The sequence below is a fragment of the Lepidochelys kempii genome, chromosome 18, assembly GCF_965140285.1.
Source record: "Lepidochelys kempii isolate rLepKem1 chromosome 18, rLepKem1.hap1, whole genome shotgun sequence".
NCBI classification, from domain to species: Eukaryota; Metazoa; Chordata; order Testudines; family Cheloniidae; genus Lepidochelys; species Lepidochelys kempii.
In genome coordinates this window covers 14,557,618-14,576,689 of record NC_136397.1, presented here as the reverse complement: position 1 = coordinate 14,576,689, position 19,072 = coordinate 14,557,618, and the positions used below count along the sequence as shown (strand labels likewise).

The 19,072-nt window shown below is 47.8% G+C and overlaps 1 protein-coding gene across 5 annotated transcripts in view; it reads left to right on the top strand.

The window, feature by feature from the left end:
- The window catches only part of SPSB1 (splA/ryanodine receptor domain and SOCS box containing 1), a 68,191-nt gene extending 50,980 nt beyond the window's left edge, over nt 1-17,211 (top strand). For 3 of the 5 annotated variants that reach the window (XM_073316758.2, XM_073316760.2, XM_073316762.2), the window contains exons 2-3: nt 7,324-8,145; nt 14,984-17,211. In XM_073316758.2, the coding sequence (XP_073172859.1) occupies nt 7,452-8,145; nt 14,984-15,111 (822 nt within the window). In that variant the 5' untranslated portion in view covers nt 7,324-7,451 and the 3' untranslated portion in view covers nt 15,112-17,211. Of the gene's footprint in view, nt 1-1,064; nt 1,292-4,719; nt 4,883-7,323; nt 8,146-14,983 lie in introns of those variants that run through there. The other 2 variants (XM_073316761.2, XM_073316759.2) reach the window with 2 other exon arrangements.
- Nucleotides 17,212-19,072: the final 1,861 nt, after the last annotated feature.

Here is a 19,072-nt window from a genome sequence, read left to right as displayed (position 1 = left end):
TACACACAGAGAGAGCCTTTGTTTCTCCCCGCCTCCAGCTTTTGAAAGTGTCTTGTCTCCTCATTGGTCATTTTGGTCAGGTGCTAGCGAGGTTATCCTAGCTTCTTAACCCTTTTACAGGAGAAAGGGTTTTTCCTCTTGCCAGGAGGGATTTGAAAGGTGTTTACCCTTCCCTTTATATTTGACAGCTGTGTTGGGTAGGGTGAGAGTGGAAACTTAACCTGGAGATTGGATTCCTACAGGTGGTTCCTCAGTTGTGATTTTATGGAGACATTGGGCGCGAGGGTGGGCTTAGCTAATTCAGGGCACTGGCTCGTTCAAGTTCACAGCACTGCTGTGATTGTGTTTGAGAACAGTTGGAGAATGAACTACAGCACATGAGATGCCTGCAGTGCATTTCACATCTTACCCAAAATGCACTGCTTTTGCAAAGCTTCTGCTGGGAGAACTGTTCCTAGGCCATCTCCTGAGCAGGGGTTTTCCGAAAATTCCATCTTGTAAAACAGCTGGCTTTTAAACTGCTCCAGTTCCTAGCAGTGCCATAAAATGGGTCTTTCTGAAAAGATACCCCTCCTCGTACCTGTAGTGGAGACTCCTCTTAGAGGAATGAGGGTAGGTACATCTCTCACTCAGCATCTAGAAGAACTGGGATGTAGCTGCAGAAGTCTGTAGGTCCATAGGGTCCATAACTTTGCAGAAGAATCTGGTGCTTGGCTTAGGAACGTGGGTTGCCAGCATTGCTTTTGGTGGAGTACTGCTCTGTTAGGCTTTAAAGAGGCTTGTTCTCCCCATCCCCTGCAGATCTGTAGAATACAGCTGCTTGTCAGGGCCTCTGTTCTGGAAGAGGATTTTCTTGCTCAGTCTGTCTGCTAGGACATGTGCCATCTCTCTATTGCTTTCTTCCTGCTCTCACGTGCTCAGGCAGTTTCACTTTCTGCAGAGGGACTGTAACAGCCTTTCCAGCAACTGAACCTTCCTCGTCAAGCTGCCTCTGCCGGTGGGTGGGGTTGGGGGAAGTTGCCCCCTCGGGCAACCTCTTTTTGTGGTCTGTGAGTCAAGACTGAAGAGGGGCGGCAACCAGTGCCAAAAACTGGTGCTGGGCAGTGATGATTGTGCCTACCCATGTCTGCTGGGCTGACTTGCAACACTTCAAAACTAGCGTAAACCGTGTTACTAATGCAGCAGTCCCTGTGTGCTACTTAGCAGCTGCCAAGCCAAGTTCTGGGGCTGGCTAGCACTTGCTGCACACCGACTGGCTTCCAGGGCAGCAGGCAAAGGCTCTTTCTGGCAGGTAGGTGAGCTTGCTGTTTCAAAGAGTTGATTGATTGTTGGCGGCAGTAGTTGGGCCTCGGGAGAATTTCTGAGTGCAGGGGGTGTCTGTGCATTGGGGGAGTAGCAGGACTCTCGCCCCTGAGGTTGCTCTCTGATTCCCTTTGTTAGTAGACTGAGAATAAAAACAGTGCTGATAACTTTCTGCTGAGATCAAAGCTGAACTGTTGTGCAGATTTCAGTTGCACTAGTTTCACAGGGGAACTTGAGTGGTGTGCTTTCCCTTCAGGTTAGTGTTACTACAGTTGGCCGCACTTTCAGTCCAACGTAACAGAGGTTTTGTGCTCCTGGATGGTGCTGACTGCTGAGAAAAGGAAGGATTATTGTCGCTTTGGATTGAAGTAGCCCTTTGGCATGTCTACGTGGTAAACACACACCCGCTGCTGGCCTGTGTCAGCAGGTGTGTAGATCTACTTCTAGAAGCCCTAGTTGAGACCAGGTTCCATTGTGCTAGGCGCTGTGCAGACAGTGAGGCCTTGGCCAAAACAAAGGAGCGATAGGGGAATTGCGGGTAGAGAGAGAGGGGAGTCAATTGGCCAAAGGACAGATTGGGGGCAGAGCTGGGACTAGAACCAGGACTCCACACACCAGTTCAGTGCCCTGGTCGTGATGAGTTCCAGGTCTCTAACAAGTAAGAAGAGGGACAGTGTTGACTTAATCCCTAAAACAAACCAAAAGGACTTACAAAATCAGATTCCTTTTTTTTAAAAAAAAAAAAAACCATAAGCCAGGGTTAAAGAATGATGACAAGGGTCATACCAGGCAGTTAAACAAGATTTTAAAAGAATGCTTTTAAGTGGCTGTGCACAGCATCTCCTCTCCCGCTGCCCCTCTGTATGGGGTCTCCAGATCCTAAGCTCTTTGGGGTGGGGCCAGGACTTTCTCCTCATGCCCTGGGTGCTTTATAGATGCCTGACCTCTTCCCCCGTAGAAACTCTGTGTAAATACTGTGGGAAGAGAGTGACCCAGAGTAAACTCTCCCTCAAACCAACAACCATAGAGCAAAACTTACATGGGAAGCCAGGAAATGGAGAAAAGCATGTTGGGGCCTCTGTGCCTGGTGACCTGGGAGGCGTCATGCATTGCTTTGCAGCTCAGCATGGCCAGAGCAGCTGTGCGTGGCTTTGAACTTCAATTGTCCAGAACCTTTCAGAGCCGGCTAGAGGTGCCTTTGGCTTTTCCCTTTGTACAGGGCTTGGTTCCTTTTCAGTTCCAATCTCTTGTCTGTGCTGACACCAGTACGACCCTGCTCTTAGGCTCCATGCAATGAGTGCATTGTAGGGGTCCAAACTGGAGGTGCTTTCCTGTCCGAACATCCCCTCCTGCTGCTTCCGTGTTTGGTGACATTGTTTGTCCCAGAGCAAGTGGAGACAAACCAAGTGGAGAGGTTCTGCTTTTTTTCCTCAATACGTCTCTTAATATTGGCTTTAACCCTTGAGAGCTCCGGGCAAGACTTACCGCAAACTCGATAACCGCGGTTTGGGGTGGGGTTGGGGCAGTGGCATGAGCAGTGTGTCTGTACCCCTTTGTAAAGCTCCCAGCACCAAGTCCTTGCTTTGTGCAGAGCCCACGCACGCTGATGCTCTGCAGACTTGCACTGCCTCCCACTTAGCTTTTGGGGGGAGTTTGTCGTAGGATTTGACCTTTTTAAAGCCCCCTGTGGTTTGGAATGTGACTACCTGAAAGGACCTGTCTGTCTGATAACACTGCCATTTGGGCAGTCCTCTGGCTTTAGACAGCGCAAGGAGAGCTGGTGGGAGGGCCTCTTGGGTGAGAGCCTCTCTTCCTGAGAACTTCTCCTCCTGGTTGTTCAGACGGCCCAGGTTTAATATGTATCGTGCACTGCACAGCTCATGACCAGAGAGCACAGTGGGTTGAAGGATGGAGTGGGTGGGGCATGTCTATGAATCTGTGGGGTTCCTCATAGCCTGTCTGGAGTGTAGTAGTTTGACTTTGTTCTCGGACCTTGCATAAATTGTTGTGAAACTTCCGGACCTATTCGGGGAGTGCTTTAAACAAATCAAAATGAGATTCCTGGGAAGAATGAGGCACATCTTTTAAAGAGAAGCATTGAGCCAAAGAAAGGGGAACATCACTAACATTTGTTCTGCAATTAGTAGTTGATGACTTTTATGCTTAGCCAGTCAGCAAATGCTGGAGTGTGATTTAAGCCGTCCTTGCAAGTTCCCTAGCTTGTCTTTGGGTCCCCCTGTGGATAATACTGGATGAATGACTTTTATAGTAATTATCCTCCATTTCAAGTTTTTATTACCAATGTTATCAACCCTGGTCTACAGGACTGGAGTTTGTTAAAGCACTTCTGCCCCATAGAGCAGAGGTCCCTGAAGAGAGCCCAATATAGTACTTGAGATGTAGGATAGGTCTTGTTGTTTCATTGACACTGTCTCTTAAATGGTGAAGCGTGTGGCCGGTGCAAAACCGTAGCAGAAAACGGGTTGCGCATCTAAAGGCGGAAACCATTCTCCGAGGCAGCTGGTTTTTCTTCCATCGCTGTCTAACAAACTAGGGCAGGCTTGGTTGGGAGTGGTTTGTTCCCTAAGCGCACACCTCCAAGAGTCTGACAGTCAGCTCACCGGTCCAAGGCAGAAGAGAATGTGTAAGATCTTCATGGCCAATGTACTATGCCAGCTGTCCTGCTGTGGTGCTAACTTCTTGGAGATGGAACTTTGGTTAGTCTCAGAAAACTTGACAAACTGTGTGTGTGTGTGGTTTAGCACACTAGGCAAAATAGCCACGGAACTGCAGCAACCCCTGGACCACAGGCACCTAAAATAGCAGAGTAGTCTCAGCAACTTTGTTAGCATAAAGCTTAGGGGAAGCTGATCAGTCTGTCCATGGTGATGCTGATGCACATTACAGCCTCCCCCTATTGCCTCTAACTGAAGTGCTGCCGCTTATGTCCGGTAACCTTATATCTATATTTTTTATACAAGATCTGATTCATGCACCGTGATTTTTCCATGCCAGATGAGATCCTGGTCATGAGTAACTGTTGTGACTGTAGCTGGCAGGAATTCTGGGTGATTGCCTCACTCCAGGAAACGTTAAAACAACACTTTTTTTTCTTAGAAAGCTGGTTCCCTCCCTTCCTATATTTTTATTTTCCTAATAGCTGCCCCTGCCTTGGCGGCTCATAAACAGAGGGTTGCTTGTGTAGCTGAGTTAGAGCAGATTTGCTTGGGTGGACACAAGGCCACAGAACAGTGCATGAAGGTGGCTGGTCTCTAAGCAGATTGGCTCCTCTCGAAATGAGTCTGTCTGAAGCTTGGAAGGAAACTGAAGCTGTGCAAAGAATCCTGCTCCTTTCTCTGGACTCGGAGTCTGCTTCTGTCTCCCTGGGAAGAGCAGCTGCCCCAGTGATGCAGAGAATTTGAGACTAAACGTACAAGGAGGGTTTTTGTAACTGCTGTCTGGATTCCAGTAACTCAATGGGAGCTCTGCTGCCAAGCGTTGCTGGAATGTGGGCCTCCTGAGGCTGGGCCGAGCCTGTTTGCCTGCTCCTTCAGCTCTGCAAAATCCGGACGCTTCCAAGGTACTTCACAGTATTGAGGGGTCGGACTAGGGAAGTGCCAGGGGCCCAGGGGACAGATCCCTCTCCAGACCTGTCCCAGAGGAGGGTACGCTCTCAAACTCTGCCCGCTGTTCAGTGAACAGTTTGTCACCATCTGGGGCTTTCCCTTACTGCCTGGCCCTCTCCCTTGTTTGATCACTGAAATAGCTTTATTGCTCTTGGGAAGTAGCCATGTTTAAAGCTTTTTCAGGAGCCGCGTTTCAGAGTGGAGCTGAGGAAGGAAAAGCTATTCGAGGCTGTACCAGAGCAACGAGCCAACCTGGCCTGTGTATTTGCATTGTGTAATCTTTTCTCCAGAGGGTGCTTAGAGCCCAGAGGATTCCCTCCCACCCCAGAGCCTTGTCACCCACGGCAGCCAGCCAAGGAAGGCTGGATCCGGCGCCCTTGGCCGGCTATTGCTACTCCAGGGAAATCCGTGCAAGTCACTTCCCCACCTCACATGAGCGAGTGCTTCCTCTGCTGTGCTCTCAACCCTTACTGAACCAGCAAGTGGGACGCAAAGTGCGAAACTCCTGCAGGATAGCATAGACAGCAGGCTCGGCCAGCCAGCCCTGTAATATCCCAGCAAGTGCTAGACCTCTTTGCAGATTGGGATAGAGTCTTCAGCCACCTTTATTATTTAGTGGCAACTGCTTCTGTCTGGAGGTTGGTTCTGTCTTATCTATTGCGAAATAAGACCAAGGGGTCGGGATACAGGAGGCTTGTGCTGCTAAGAACAATCTAAATACCGAACTTGCAGTAATCCTTGGACCTTGCCTTTAAGCTTCAGTAACCAAGTCCAAATAAGCAAGCTCAGTTCTCCCACCAAAGCAGTCTCACCCTGCAAGATGAAAGCAAGCTCCTTCTAGGCACTAAACGCAACTGAACTTGGGCATACCTCTGGGAATCGCTTTGCTACAAGGGCTCAAATAGCTGCAGTAGTTGTCTGGGGCTGTTCAGGGATTTTTCTTTGCAGAATGTTAAATGCTTTGTGTGTGTTGGCTCCTTTCTGGGCAACTGTAGAGATTGCTTTGACTGTTGTCCAGCTGGAATGTAATTCTAGGGCCTTTATAAGTATCTGGAAAGATACACACAGGTGGATGGTCCTGGCAGTGGCTGGAGTGTCTCGTGCAGCTTGCATCCATGAGAGTATCGGTTGGGGCTGAGATGAAGCAAAGCTATGCTTGCTAAAAGGTGTATCTGCTACAACTCAATGGCCTGTTCAGGGCCATCAAGGAATTTCTTAATCTCTGCCAGTACCTTGTATCAAGCTGTAACTCTTGTGCCGATGTATGCAGCATACAATAGAGTACTTAGCAGGAGTGACTGGGGATTAAATGCAGGGGATACCTATGGGGAGGCAGCGTATTAGAGAAGCCCTGTGTCTAAAAGCTTTATCATGGCCCAGTGACAACAGGGTGGTCCAGTCCTTGTAACCCAAGGGAAAACCACAGCTTCAGTGTTTTTAATAAAAAGAAAAGGAGGACTTGTGGCACCTTAGAGACTAACCAATTTATTTGAGCATAAGCTTTCGTGAGCTACAGCTCACTTCATCGGATGCATTCAGTGGAAAATACAATGGGGAGATATATATATACATAGAGAACGTGAAACAATGGGTGTTACCATACACACTGTAACAAGAGAGTGATCACTGAAGATGAGCTATTACCAAATAAATTGGTTAGTCTGTAAGGTGCCACAAGCACTCCCTTTTTCTTTTTGCAGATACAGACTAACACGGCTGCTACTCTGAAACCTGTCAGTGTTTTTAATGATGTCCGCAAAGGGCCAAAGTCTGGGTTTCTCTATGCATTGTACATCACAGTACATAGAGTTGTCATCCTTGTAGCTCGTGGGAGGCTGGGTGTGCTTAATAAGGAAGCTGGAAATATTTAAACTTCACCCACGTGAATTGCCTGGCAAACTCCCAGCCCTTATGGTCTGTCCACACTGCAGTCAGAGGTGAAATTGCATCATGTGGAGACTGACCTGAGAGAGCTTTAATTCAGCTAGTGCAAGTCCTAATAGTGGTGAAGCTGCAGCAGCAAAGACTTCAGCATTGGCTCACTGCCTGGGTAAGTACCCAGGGTCCCAGACAGGCTTAAGCCTCCGTGCTGCAGTGACTTCCCTGCTGTTGGTGCTCTCGCTAGCTAGATGAAAGCTAGCTCAGGTAGGTCAGCGTATGCTGCAGTCACACCTACTCCTGCAGTGTAGACAGAACTTAAAGGTTCCCTCTAGAACATGCTGCACCTTCCAGTGTGTGGTGGTCCTGTCTCTGTCTGTGCAGGGTGCATGTGAGTCCCCTTAGATGTGACCTTTGGTCTGTTTGCCCAGACAACCGGGTGCTGGAAACTTTGTTTACAGGTTGTGCTAATGTTTAACTCTCCTCCTTTTGTTTTTCTTTTCCTTCTTTTTCTTAGGCAATACTGACCAGTGCACATCTTGTTAAGGTCTCCTAGCAATCTCTTCTGCAGGGCTGAATGACAGCCGGAGGGTAATTGATGAGCTTGCCCTGGGAGTCTCTAAATACCTGAATTCAAAACACAAGATGGGTCAGAAGGTCACTGGCGGGATAAAGACTGTGGATATGAGAGACCCTGCATACAGGCCCCTCAAGCAGGAGCTCCAGGGGCTCGACTACTGCAAGCCCACGCGCCTGGACTTGCTATTGGATATGCCTCCGGTCTCATACGAGGTCCAGCTACTGCACTCGTGGAACAACGATGACCGCTCGCTGAATGTCTTTGTGAAAGAGGACGACAAACTAATATTTCACCGGCATCCGGTGGCTCAGAGCACAGATGCCATCCGAGGCAAAGTTGGATATACGAGGGGACTGCATGTGTGGCAGATCACGTGGGCCATGAGGCAGCGGGGCACGCATGCTGTGGTAGGAGTGGCTACGGCAGACGCGCCCTTGCATTCTGTAGGGTACACGACCCTGATAGGAAATAACCATGAATCCTGGGGCTGGGACCTTGGGCGGAACAGACTATACCACGATGGCAAGAACCAGCCGAGTAAAACCTACCCTGCCTTCTTAGAACCGGATGAGACTTTCATTGTGCCGGACTCTTTCCTGGTGGTCCTGGACATGGATGATGGGACCTTGAGCTTCATTGTAGATGGGCAATACATGGGTGTTGCTTTTCGGGGACTTAAAGGGAAAAAACTGTATCCAGTTGTAAGCGCAGTGTGGGGGCACTGTGAAATACGCATGCGCTACTTGAACGGGCTTGATCGTGAGTATAACCCTCTGCAGCTTGTTCTGAAAATGCAGATCTCTGCATGCCTTCCTAGCCCCGCTAAAGAGATTGAACCACATATCCACACTCCCTTCCCAATAGCTAGGTACCTGAAAACTCTGGATTGTGCAAACCGAAATGACTGTTGGGACAGCAGGTCCTGTTAGGGCAGCAAAGGGTTTGGGGGAGGATGGGGTTTCTACTTCAGATTCGTCTCTTCTGATGGGCTGTGTTTGGAAAGAGTAGTATTCTTTCTGAGTGGATCTGGTGCAGTTACCAGTCAGCCAGATTGTCCCTATAGCAGGGTAACCCCAACTGGTCTGGCTGCCCATCAGCATATGGTGCCTCAAATTAGGAATGCAGCTTGATAGTAAGTAGGTGACTGTATAGGGTGGAAACTGTAGATTTTGGGCAGCCATGCGGAGAGGAAACCTACTGCTGGGACTCCAGCCATCTGCATTAAGTCTATCTGGAAAGCTGATGTTCTCCTCTTCCTCCTTACTGCCAGAGTCTCCAGTGCCTTACTATGGATTCAGGCCAATGGACAAGGCAAAGTCCTGTAGCACTCTACCTGAAAGGTGACCTCTTGTCCATGTACCCTTTATATAGGAAAACAAGTTTTAAACTCGCTCTGCAGACAGGTGCGTAGGGAGCTGTGCCGTCATTAGCCTGGAACCTCATCTTGTTCAGCAACTAGCTTTCTGTCCTTTTCCCTTCAAGGCTAAAGAACGCTGTTAAACAGAGTGGGGTTGGGAGCCAGGAAACCCTTGGTAGTTCTGACAGCTCAGTGTAAACTCAGGATGGCCATTGGTCACCAAGCTTAGTACAAGCTTCCCAAGTTCAAATTGGTCATGAAAAAAAGCCTCTCTGTCTTTGGGACAGAGGTTCCCAATTGCACCAGAACGTGAATTAGTCCATTAGGAGGAATGGCTTAATCTGCATTTGCTGCTACTGAAATTTGTCAGGTTTAATAAGGGAAGGGATCGCATGTTCTCCCCAAGCCCCAGAGTAACATCTGTCTTATATTGTTGCAAGGTGTTGCAGAATACTTTCTTCCTGTATTTGGGGGGGGTAAATATACTTACTCTTCATTGAAGCCATGCAAAGGTCACCCAGTGCAATGATGGAGCCCTTTCAGAATTGAGTATAGTATTAATTACAATTAATGAATTATTTAATAAATTGGTTAGTCTCTAAGGTGCCACAAGTACTCCTTTTCTTTAAGCAGTATAGTTCACTTCTGTAGAATGAAATGCCAGTGCCTAATAATGCAGACTTGACTCTCCTTGCCATTGTAGCTATTAAATTAAGGCAATGGGTGGTGTTTGTATTGTCTCCCCTATCCCACGGGAGCCCCAGTCATGGAGCAGGATTCTGTTTGTACTAGGGGTTGTACAAACAGACCAAAAGGCACAATGTTTTTGAACAGTGAAAGGGATTTTTTTGTTTTCACTCTGCATTAAAACTCCTCCTAGTTTTTGCTACCTAGGTTGGACTGCAGAGACTCAATCTTCCGGCTTTGGTGTTTCTGCTGCTCTATTATCTAGCCAAACCTGGCAACCCATCTACATGCAGTAGGGTATTCTTGGCCTGAAACAGAGCTGGTGCTGAGTCACAGGCATTGGAGTGTAATGTTTGGCCTGCCTGTTTTTAATTTTATTCTGGGGATGTGTGTGATAAGTCTCACTTCTCCTAATTTGCCCTGCTGTAAACACCTACCGTTGAGTCTCTTGATTTTCAAATTTTACTGTAGAGGGGCTCTGAGCAAACCTGGCCAGTGGTGCAGTTGGGTATGTAGCAAGCTCTGAGCATTTACGTGACTACAGGGACAGCTGCGGATTAAACCTATCCAAACTCATGTATTTTTACTCTACGCTTTCAGTGCACTGTAACTGCAATCTCCGTAATGACCCCCTCCCTCCCCCCACTCTGGTACATATCACAGCAAAACATTGACCTAGCTGTGACCCATGTCAAGCAAATGCTTAGCTCAAAGGAAGAGCTTTCTCCTGCGCATCAGCAAGGAGAATTCCACGGCCCAGGACCCTTTCCCCAAAACTCACTCCTCACTTCCAGGTGCTGTTGGTTGTAGAGAGCTTTCCAGCTAAGCCTGGTAGCTGCTGCTGCAGCACTTTATGGGGATGGTTGGTCTCCTGGGTACCTAGGTCCCAAACCATGCAGAAGTTGGTAAGACAAAACAGGCACTTCAAATGACACCCAGGAGCAGACGGGCAGAGATGTATCCCTCTCCTCCTAAACAGTGATGGGACTAGACTGGTCTAATTTTGAGGTGGCCTAAATTGAGCTTTGTGACACAGGAACACAGATTCTTGTCTGCACTGTGGTCTTTGCCAATCACCTTATCAAGTCTTCTGTATCTGAAAGGATTCAACCAGAGACAATGGTTGGGAATGCTTTGTATTTACTTGACAGGCTAATAAATGAGCAAGAGCCCTTCACTTGCACTAGCTCTGAGGGTCCAGGCATAGGGCAGGTGCATGTGTGAAGTAGGGAAAGGCACCAGGTAAAGGTCAGGGGTCTAATCTCCATGCGTTAGGTGCCCCTTCAGGATGCTGGTGCTGAAACTTGAAAATGCATAATGTCAATGCTTTCTGTATAGACTGCCTTCCACAACTAAACACTACCACCTAAAAACCAGATGGCCCCGCAGCAGCCACTTCCTCCCGGCATCCTTGTCTCTAAACAGGCTGGCTTGGAGCAGGTCCGGAAGGGTGCCCAACCCTGGTGGGCATGGGATCAAGCCTTGGAATAGAGAGCTCTTGGCAATGGTGCCCTACCACTCCGCCAGAAGGGACTCCAGCTCAAGCACACCTGCTATCCAGCATGGCCTAGGGGAGGCAGTTGCTCGGGTAGCTGGGTTTCAAACCATTCAGCGCCATCGGGGTGAAGCCAATAGGTAGCCAATATAGACTAGAGTTTTCAGCACAGAACTCCACGTAGCAAGCGAACAGGCATATTCTGTCTCTGCTTCAGTTGGAGCGGGTTTCGAGATGTAGCGTACTCTATATGGGGCTACTGGAGCCTAGCCTTGACCGTGGAGAATGGTAACCGGGTCAGAAATGGTCAGACACCAGCTACCAGGCACAGATGGAACAGCTCCTGGAGGACTTAGTAATGATCCTGGGTCGAATGACACCATGCTCATGAATCTGCTCTATGAGCAGTGGCTGCGTTCTCTGAGTCAGCAGTTCGGATACAAGCATGGGTGGTTCTTTTGGGTGTTCCTTTCACCTGCCAACAGAAGCTCATTTCTGGCTCCTATGGAAGCTGGGTGATCTTTACGGGACTGTTTGGGTTATCCAAACTAATGTAGTTAATGCAATTTAACTGGATTAGTTTGCATCCAAATCTTCTTTTGAAGACCATGGCATTGGCATGTTTCTGTTGCAGTGATGCCACAGGCCCCAAGGAGGAGGGTCAGGGCCCTATTGTGCTGAATGCTGTATAAACAAAGACCCAGTCCTTGCCCTGAAGAAATTACAGGCAAAGGGACAAATGAAGTGCATTGGGGTGGGGCCTGAAGCAGGAAGTAGAGTGAGAATCAAATGCACAGTATGCACCCTTGCCTTTTAAAATGACTTATAGAGTCATGTCCCCATATGCCTCGCCACATAGCCGTTAATTAGCTGATTTATCAGCACTGCAGCTGAGCTGTGTGTCGAGAGAGGGATAGGACCTTCAGGCTTAGGGCAGGGAAGCCCTTGCATAGAGGACAGCATGCTCAGTAGTTTGAGCATTGGCCTGCTAAATCCAGGGTTGTGAGTTCAATCCTTGAGGGGGCCATTTAGGGGTCTGGGGCAAAAATTGGGGACTGGTCCTGCTTTGAGCAGGGGGTTGGACTAGATGACCTCCTAAGGTCCCTTCCAACCCTGATATTCTATGATATGGACAAAGGTGTAGATTTTAGTGGAAAGAGCAGAGACCAATCGGTGGACAAGGCTGGCATCGTTGGCTAGGTGGAGAGGCTGTGTCATGGGGGCGGAGCAGAGGTGTGTAGAACCTTGAAAGGAAGGGTTGGAATCTTGAACTTGATCTGACATGCAAGGCACTGAATTCTGAAATCAAGACTGGATGCCTTTCTAAAAACTATGCCCTAAGAATTATTTTAGGGAAGTTCTCTGGCCTGTTACACACGAGGTCAGACTAGATGTTCCCAGTGGTCCTGTCTGGCCTTGGAGTCTATGAAGGGATTCCAACCGAGCTGCTAGGAAAACTCTACCACAGTTTTGTCCATGGGAAAGCAGAGGGTGATCGTAACAAGCTGTCCTGTGAATGGATTGAGATGAGTATTGGGAGGCTAAAAGGTGGAAGCAATGGCTACAGTAATCTGAAAATGGGGTGGGGGGAGACCTGACTGAGCGTTGCTCTGGGCAGAAAGGGAAGGATGGATCTTAAAACTCTTATGGAGTGGGAAGAGTTGGAGGAGAGATGCAAGAGGGTTGTTTGTTTGTTTTTTTTTTCTTCCTTGGAATGATTCTGGAAGGGAGCATGAATGCAGTGACCCTTAGGGTCAGAAAATTGGGGGGGCGGGGAAAAACTTTGCCTCCCATCTGGCGGCAGGATGAACAGGGCCAATAGCTTAATTTTGGCTTGTTTCAGAGTTGGCATTAATCTGTAGTCAACTCCTGAAAAATTGGCACTTGTTGGCCAAGATTTGCAACGTCTGTTTTTGGGTTTCCAGCTGGAGCCTGGATTTTTAGACCCTGTTGAGCTTTTTTTCCCTCAATCTTAAGTGTTGAGTGAGACGGCCCCAAACTGAGTCACACCTCGTCTCTTTTGAAAACCTTTAACCGTTATTTACAGTGCTGTCCAGATGAGCTTGGAAAACTTAATCAAGGAAAAACTCCTGAAATTCAGATTCTTCTCCTTGTGTGCAGCTGTAACTTTGGTTCCTGCTATCTGCTCCGTCAGAGCGCAAGAAGCCAGTCTTTCCTCTGGAGAGCAGTGAATAGTCCTAGTCAATATTAATTTTAGTCTGTGTGACCGCTCGCGCACGCAAGTCGCATCTCCTGCTTGCTGTTCATGCATCTAAATGCAGAGCATTCTTGAGTTTGGCCTATAGAATCCCGAACTTTTTCAGGGCTATGAATTTTCTTAGGTAGCAGAATTGTAACCTGGGAGGTAGGGAGATGGCAATTTGGATCTTCTGTCTCTAAAATATCAAATCTTAATCTCGATTTCCTGTGCTCACTGTGCTGAAAACTGGGCCTTTGTAGATCCTCCTCCTTCTTGAGAACTAGAGACAGCAGCTCCCTGCTGCATGGACAGGTATGGAGCCCTAGGTGCAGATGCAGTCGTTGGAAGTGAAAAACATTTCCCCAGCTCTTCATTGCTGGGGTACTGCCGGAGTCTGTCAAGCCTCACCTGAAAATGTAACTTTGGAGCTAAAATGAAGCTGGGCTTTTGACTACTGGCTTTCCCCCTTTCGTGGGTCTTAATCCTGGTTAGTGAAGCCAGCCACTCTTGCGCTTTCTCTTTTCTGTATTATTAAAGCATTTTTGCAAGAATCGTACTTGCAGATCTTCCAGTAGAGCGTGTTCTGTCCACAGTGGGACACACTCTCTGGGAACACTCTCTAGGGTCTGACGTGGGCTTGCCCCCTTAAATATAGGTATTTAAGCCTGGTTTGCTGGAGACATTATGTAGGTGGTTTGCTTCTCCTCTACCCCCTAGATGCTGAAGTCCTGACCTAGGCAAGTGAGCTCAACTTGCTCTTTGGGGGTGACTTCATGTTAGGCTTTGAATTTTTCTCAGGGTGGCTACCATTAACCTCTGATGGAGACTGAGGTCTTGAGCTACCTCATTAGAAAAATCTCCCTGGAGGAGAAACTGGCTAGAGATCTGCTGCAATGATGGTTTTTGGGGGTGGGTGGGGAGGTGGGCAGGGTTGACTGCAGAAGAGAAATTACTCACATCAGTGATGCGTGTTCAGTGCAAGCACTGACTTTAGCAGCCAGGACACCTGCACCCTTCATCACATGGCGCTTGCATTTCAGGAAGTGTTAACTGAATAGGAACTCTTTAGGCCCACCGTGGGGGATGCCGTGCTGCCACAAGGAACTTGCCCAATCTACCAAGGATGCATAGAAAGACACCCCAGTAGAACTGGCTGTGTGAGCTCGAAATAAAGCTGGCTCACTGTTAAGGGCTATGAAACCTGCTACGTGGATACTGAACTAATGGGTGCAGGTGTGTAGTCCTGTCTGGTGCTGCTGGATCAGGTTGAAGGGGAAATCTCTGCTGAGGCAGGCAAATATAGTGACTTGTGAAGCTTGATGGAGCTGGCCTGTCTGTATTTTGGGGGTGGGGAGGTCAGAAGTAAGCATGTGAAGGCTTCTGGGGTGCCTAGAAATGTGAAGAATAGTACACAGCTTTGGGGTATCTAGAAATGGTAAAATCCTGCTGCAAGATGCAGTCCTGTGTTTAAACAGCTTTCACAAAGGTTCCCACATTGTGGTGTCTAAAAATGTGGCATCTCCCACCTTAACTGAATGCTGCTACACCTCCCTAATTACTTATGGGGGATTCCAAGATCTCCTTTCTTACCCGACCATGGGTATTTCTAGGGCATGCATCACCTTCGCTTGCTGCAGATAGTTGACAGCTTTCGTGGCCTACTGGGACCCCCTGCACAGTAACCTAGAACTGCCGCCTCGCTTGCTGAGGGTAATGGATAGTCAGGGGCTCCCGAACAGGCCAGGGCCTCAGTTTCTCTCGCACTCCTCTTGAGAATATCGGCTACTGTAACTAGCACTGCAGCCACCAGGCTCTTAACTCGTGTTCCGAGTTAACGTGTGGCTTTTTTGTCTTGCAGCCGAACCGCTGCCTCTGATGGACCTGTGCCGGCGTTCTGTGCGGCTGGCTCTGGGCAAAGACCGACTGAGCGAGATCCAAGCGCTGCCACTGCCAGCATCCCTCAAGAGCTACCTTCTCTACCAGTGACCTACAGGATGCCGAGAGAACTGAAACAGCGGCTAACGATTTGGCGCTGACCCATTGGACGGTGGTCCTGCCAGCCTCTCCCCGTCGTCACTAGTTTTGGACATCCTCTGCCCCAGTACCTTCCTCCAATGCCAAAACCAAATATGCCCTATAAATGGCTGTTTTCAAATATCCTTGTTTCACAACTAAGATGACCTTTGCTGATGAAGGTCACATCACATCCCTGCATGCTTCCAAAAAAAACCACCCCAAAAACACAACCTTGCAGAATCTCTCTGCACATCCCTTGCTGCTTTCCTCCCAACTCCTGGCAAACGGCTGTAGAGCATCCTTTGAATGCCTGCAGTCCAGGAGCACATTCTGCCCCTTTGCCGGCTGAAGGAGAGTACATGAAGCTTGGACGGGGAAGCGTTGGGAATGGCAACATGTCAAATGCCAGGTGCTAGATGTGGAATGGCATGAGATGGGGGGGCCTTCTGAAAAACAAGAACATAAAACACTTCAGTGGGAAGTGAAAACACCAAAAAAAAACTCCACATGGACACTTTTTTTTTTAACTTGGATAAGGTGGTTATGTAGCTGATGTCAATGTCGCGATACTGTCTCGCCCTGTCTTAATTGCTACCTTTATGTAGATTGAATCTCATTTCTTTCACCATCACTCTCCATCTCTCACTCAATTTTTTCTGCATCTTGTCTGTCTTCCTTTTCACTGGATGTGACACTAGGGGCAGATAAAGCCTGTGGTGGATGGGGAAACCAATCCATTGAGCAGCCCCTCTGATGTCTGTATCTCCCCCCTCTTTCCTTGTGTTCACTTTAATCTGCAGCTTTTAGATAAGGTGCCATTCCCCCCACCCCTCCATTGGTGGTGAGTTTCCCCCTGCCATGATGCATTGGCATGCAATATCCTCCATGGAGAGCCAGCCACTCGAGACCGATTTATGTTGATTGCAGAACCTTTACAACCACAGATCTCTCCTTTCCCATGTCTGAATCATGCATATTCCACTTCATGTTAGCACCCCTGAAATGGATCTGCCAGGGAATCTTCTGCTTTGATAAGCTGCTTGGAGTAGTTCACATCAGAGCTTTTCAGTCTGCCATTGTCCATCAAGATAATCTCCTCCTTGCTCTCTGGCAGGAACGACCCTCTCTCTCATCCCTGCTAGTGGACAGAGGGATGACCGAGGAGGAAGGGTGTGAACAGTATGTTCTGCAGGTCAGACATCTAGAGGGTGATATGATGGAAAGTAGTTTGACGGGAGGCTTGACGGTGCTCTTTTGATGCTTTGCATGGACAGCAAAGGAAACTAGCATGAATTACAGTCAAGGAAAGAGGGGAAGAACCACCATTGAGAGACGTTTGTTTTTTTTTTTAAAAGGCAAAATCCTTGCCCATCCCAAATAAAGATTCTCACCTCAGTAGCCAAAAAGAGAGGACCTAGTCCCCCACTGTCAACAGGAGCTGCTCTCTCCTGGCCTCTCCAAATAGCAAGCTATTAAGCTGCCTTCTCTGGGGTTATTTTGCACATTTCTTTTTTGTCTTGAAAAACAATGTGTTTTTTTTGCTTCTGTTTTGTACAGGTACAAATGAGTTTATTTGTTGAAAATGTTTAATATATATTTGTGGTGTTTGTATAATCCTGTTTTAAACAGCTGCTGTAGGGTACCTTTTTTAAAAAAAAAAAAAATCTACTGGCATAGTATTTTTTAAAGCACAGAATTGGTGCCAAGACTGGGTGGGGGTGCAAAGTGCCCCTTTCTTTTTTTAATGTATCCTGGATGATGATTTTTATGTAGGGATTTGTACAAGCTTCTGTTACAGGGTGGGACATGTACAAAGTTGCACAAGAGAATTCAGCGTGTACAGAGCCTCGTTTGATTGCCTTCAACTCTACCTGCTTCTTTCACTACTCCTGGGAAGTGGCCACCTTCTGCCCTGTTGTTTTTGTGCTTTTAGCGCCCCCTTTGTCTCCACTGCTTCTTCGCTGTCCCCAGTGCACTGCTTTGTACAGTTTTAAACTCTTCGCTTTCTCTTTTACAGCTGTAAATAATATTCAGTAACCCAATACAGAAATAAAGTTTATTAAATATTGAGGAGGAGTCATGTTTTACTTGTGCTTAGGGCGGCCCTGCCAAAATCAGAGGCCAATTGTGCTCGGGTCTCTACATATACAGACCAAGAGACCTGCCCCAAAGAGTCTAGTCTGAACAGAATGAACAAAGATGAGAGCGTGGGTTATGCCCATTTTACAGAGCCCATTCTGAGGCTACCCAAAAAGTCTGTGGCAGAGTTGGGAATTAAACCCAAATCTCTAGTGCTATAACCCCTAGACCATCCTTGCTCTTCAGGCTGACAAACTTCTTCCCTCCCCCCTCACATGCAGAGCTGTCATTACAAGTTGTGCTTGTGCTTTTATGCAAGCTCATCTGGTATGGTCTTGTGGTGGTGCTCCCCTTCTGAAAGCAAGGTGCCTGGCTGTGTTGGAGGAGACATAGAGGTGACAGGGGAACAGGGTTGTGTGGATAGTAATCTGAAGTGGCATCGGTGAAAGGCCGGAGTATCTTATTGTAGCTAATGGAAGAAAAATGTGGCACTGGGGGCACAGGGTCTGGTCTCCACCTGACCATTGGAGCCTGTCACCCTGTTGTCCAGACTCTGGGCTCCTTGCAATCCATTGCATGCTTCCTAGCAGAGGCACATAATGGACAGCTATAGGCTGAGATGGCTCAGATTTTATTTTTGTTTTTACTATATTGTAAGGCCAGAAGGGACCATTAAATAACCTAGTCTGATTTTCTGCATATCATGAGCCATGGAAGTTTTACCCCTGCATTGAAACCAACAATGTGATGGGCTAGAGCGGATCTTCCAGAAAGGCATCCAGTCTTTGAATTGAAGACTCCAGAGTCAGAGAATCTACCGTTTCCTTTGGTAGCTTGTGGTTATCACGGTGGTGTTGCACTGTTTCCACCTGTGACAGCAGATACTATTTGAGTTCAGGTCTCCACAGTTGTTTGTCACCTGGGCTCAAGCCTGCAGCCCTCTCGTTACGTGTAACTTCCTTCCGAATACGGAGTAGGAGGAGGGCAGCAGGAGGCAGGCCTAGAGAGTGGGGATGTGATGTACAAGAGCTGCAGCACTTCTGTTTCCGTGAAGCATTGGGGATCTTCAGCTAACCAGTGTGTTTAGGCAACCTCATTAACTTCTTAATGCTTATGGGACCCACATCTGCCAGTCATGCCTGGAAATCTCTACTGCACATGTGGTTGGAATGAATATCTCTGAGATGAGATGGTGGTTTTGGCAGGGAAGACTTGTTACTGGCCTTGTACTTAGTTCCTTAAAATGAACCCAGGTTCACTCATAGATGCCTTTTTTTTTAAGGCCTTAAGGGCCTGTTATCTAGGCTGACTTCCTGCATAGCACATGCCAGAGAGTTTTACCCAGTGATTCCTGTATCAACCCCATAACTTCTGAGTGAGGAAAGATGATCTTTTAGAGACACGCAATCTTGACTTGGACTTTAAGTGACTGAGAATCCACCACATTCCTTAAGTTCCAATGGCTAGCTCGCCTCACTCTTTTTAAAATGTGTGCCTTATTCACACTGTAGTGTAAGGGTAAAGAATCAGTGTATATGAGCAAAATGTGATGGGCAATACACCATAAATATGGGAACTTTTTTTTTTTCCTTGGGTTACTTGAGTGGGTTCTTGAAAGTTGTAAAGAAAAAGTGGAGAGGCACAGAGGAGGAAATGGAATGAGGGAAGGGAACTGGATAAATAGAGAAGATCATGGCCTATTCCAGCCAGGCTGTTTTGGGGTTACATGAAGTATTGAGATTCCTGTTTCTCCTCATTCACTTAAATGAGGGTCTTTCAGATGGGGTGGGAAAGCCAAAGAGCACCACCCTGCCCCTGTAGATTAATGTAGCACATGCCCCTGATGCATGGG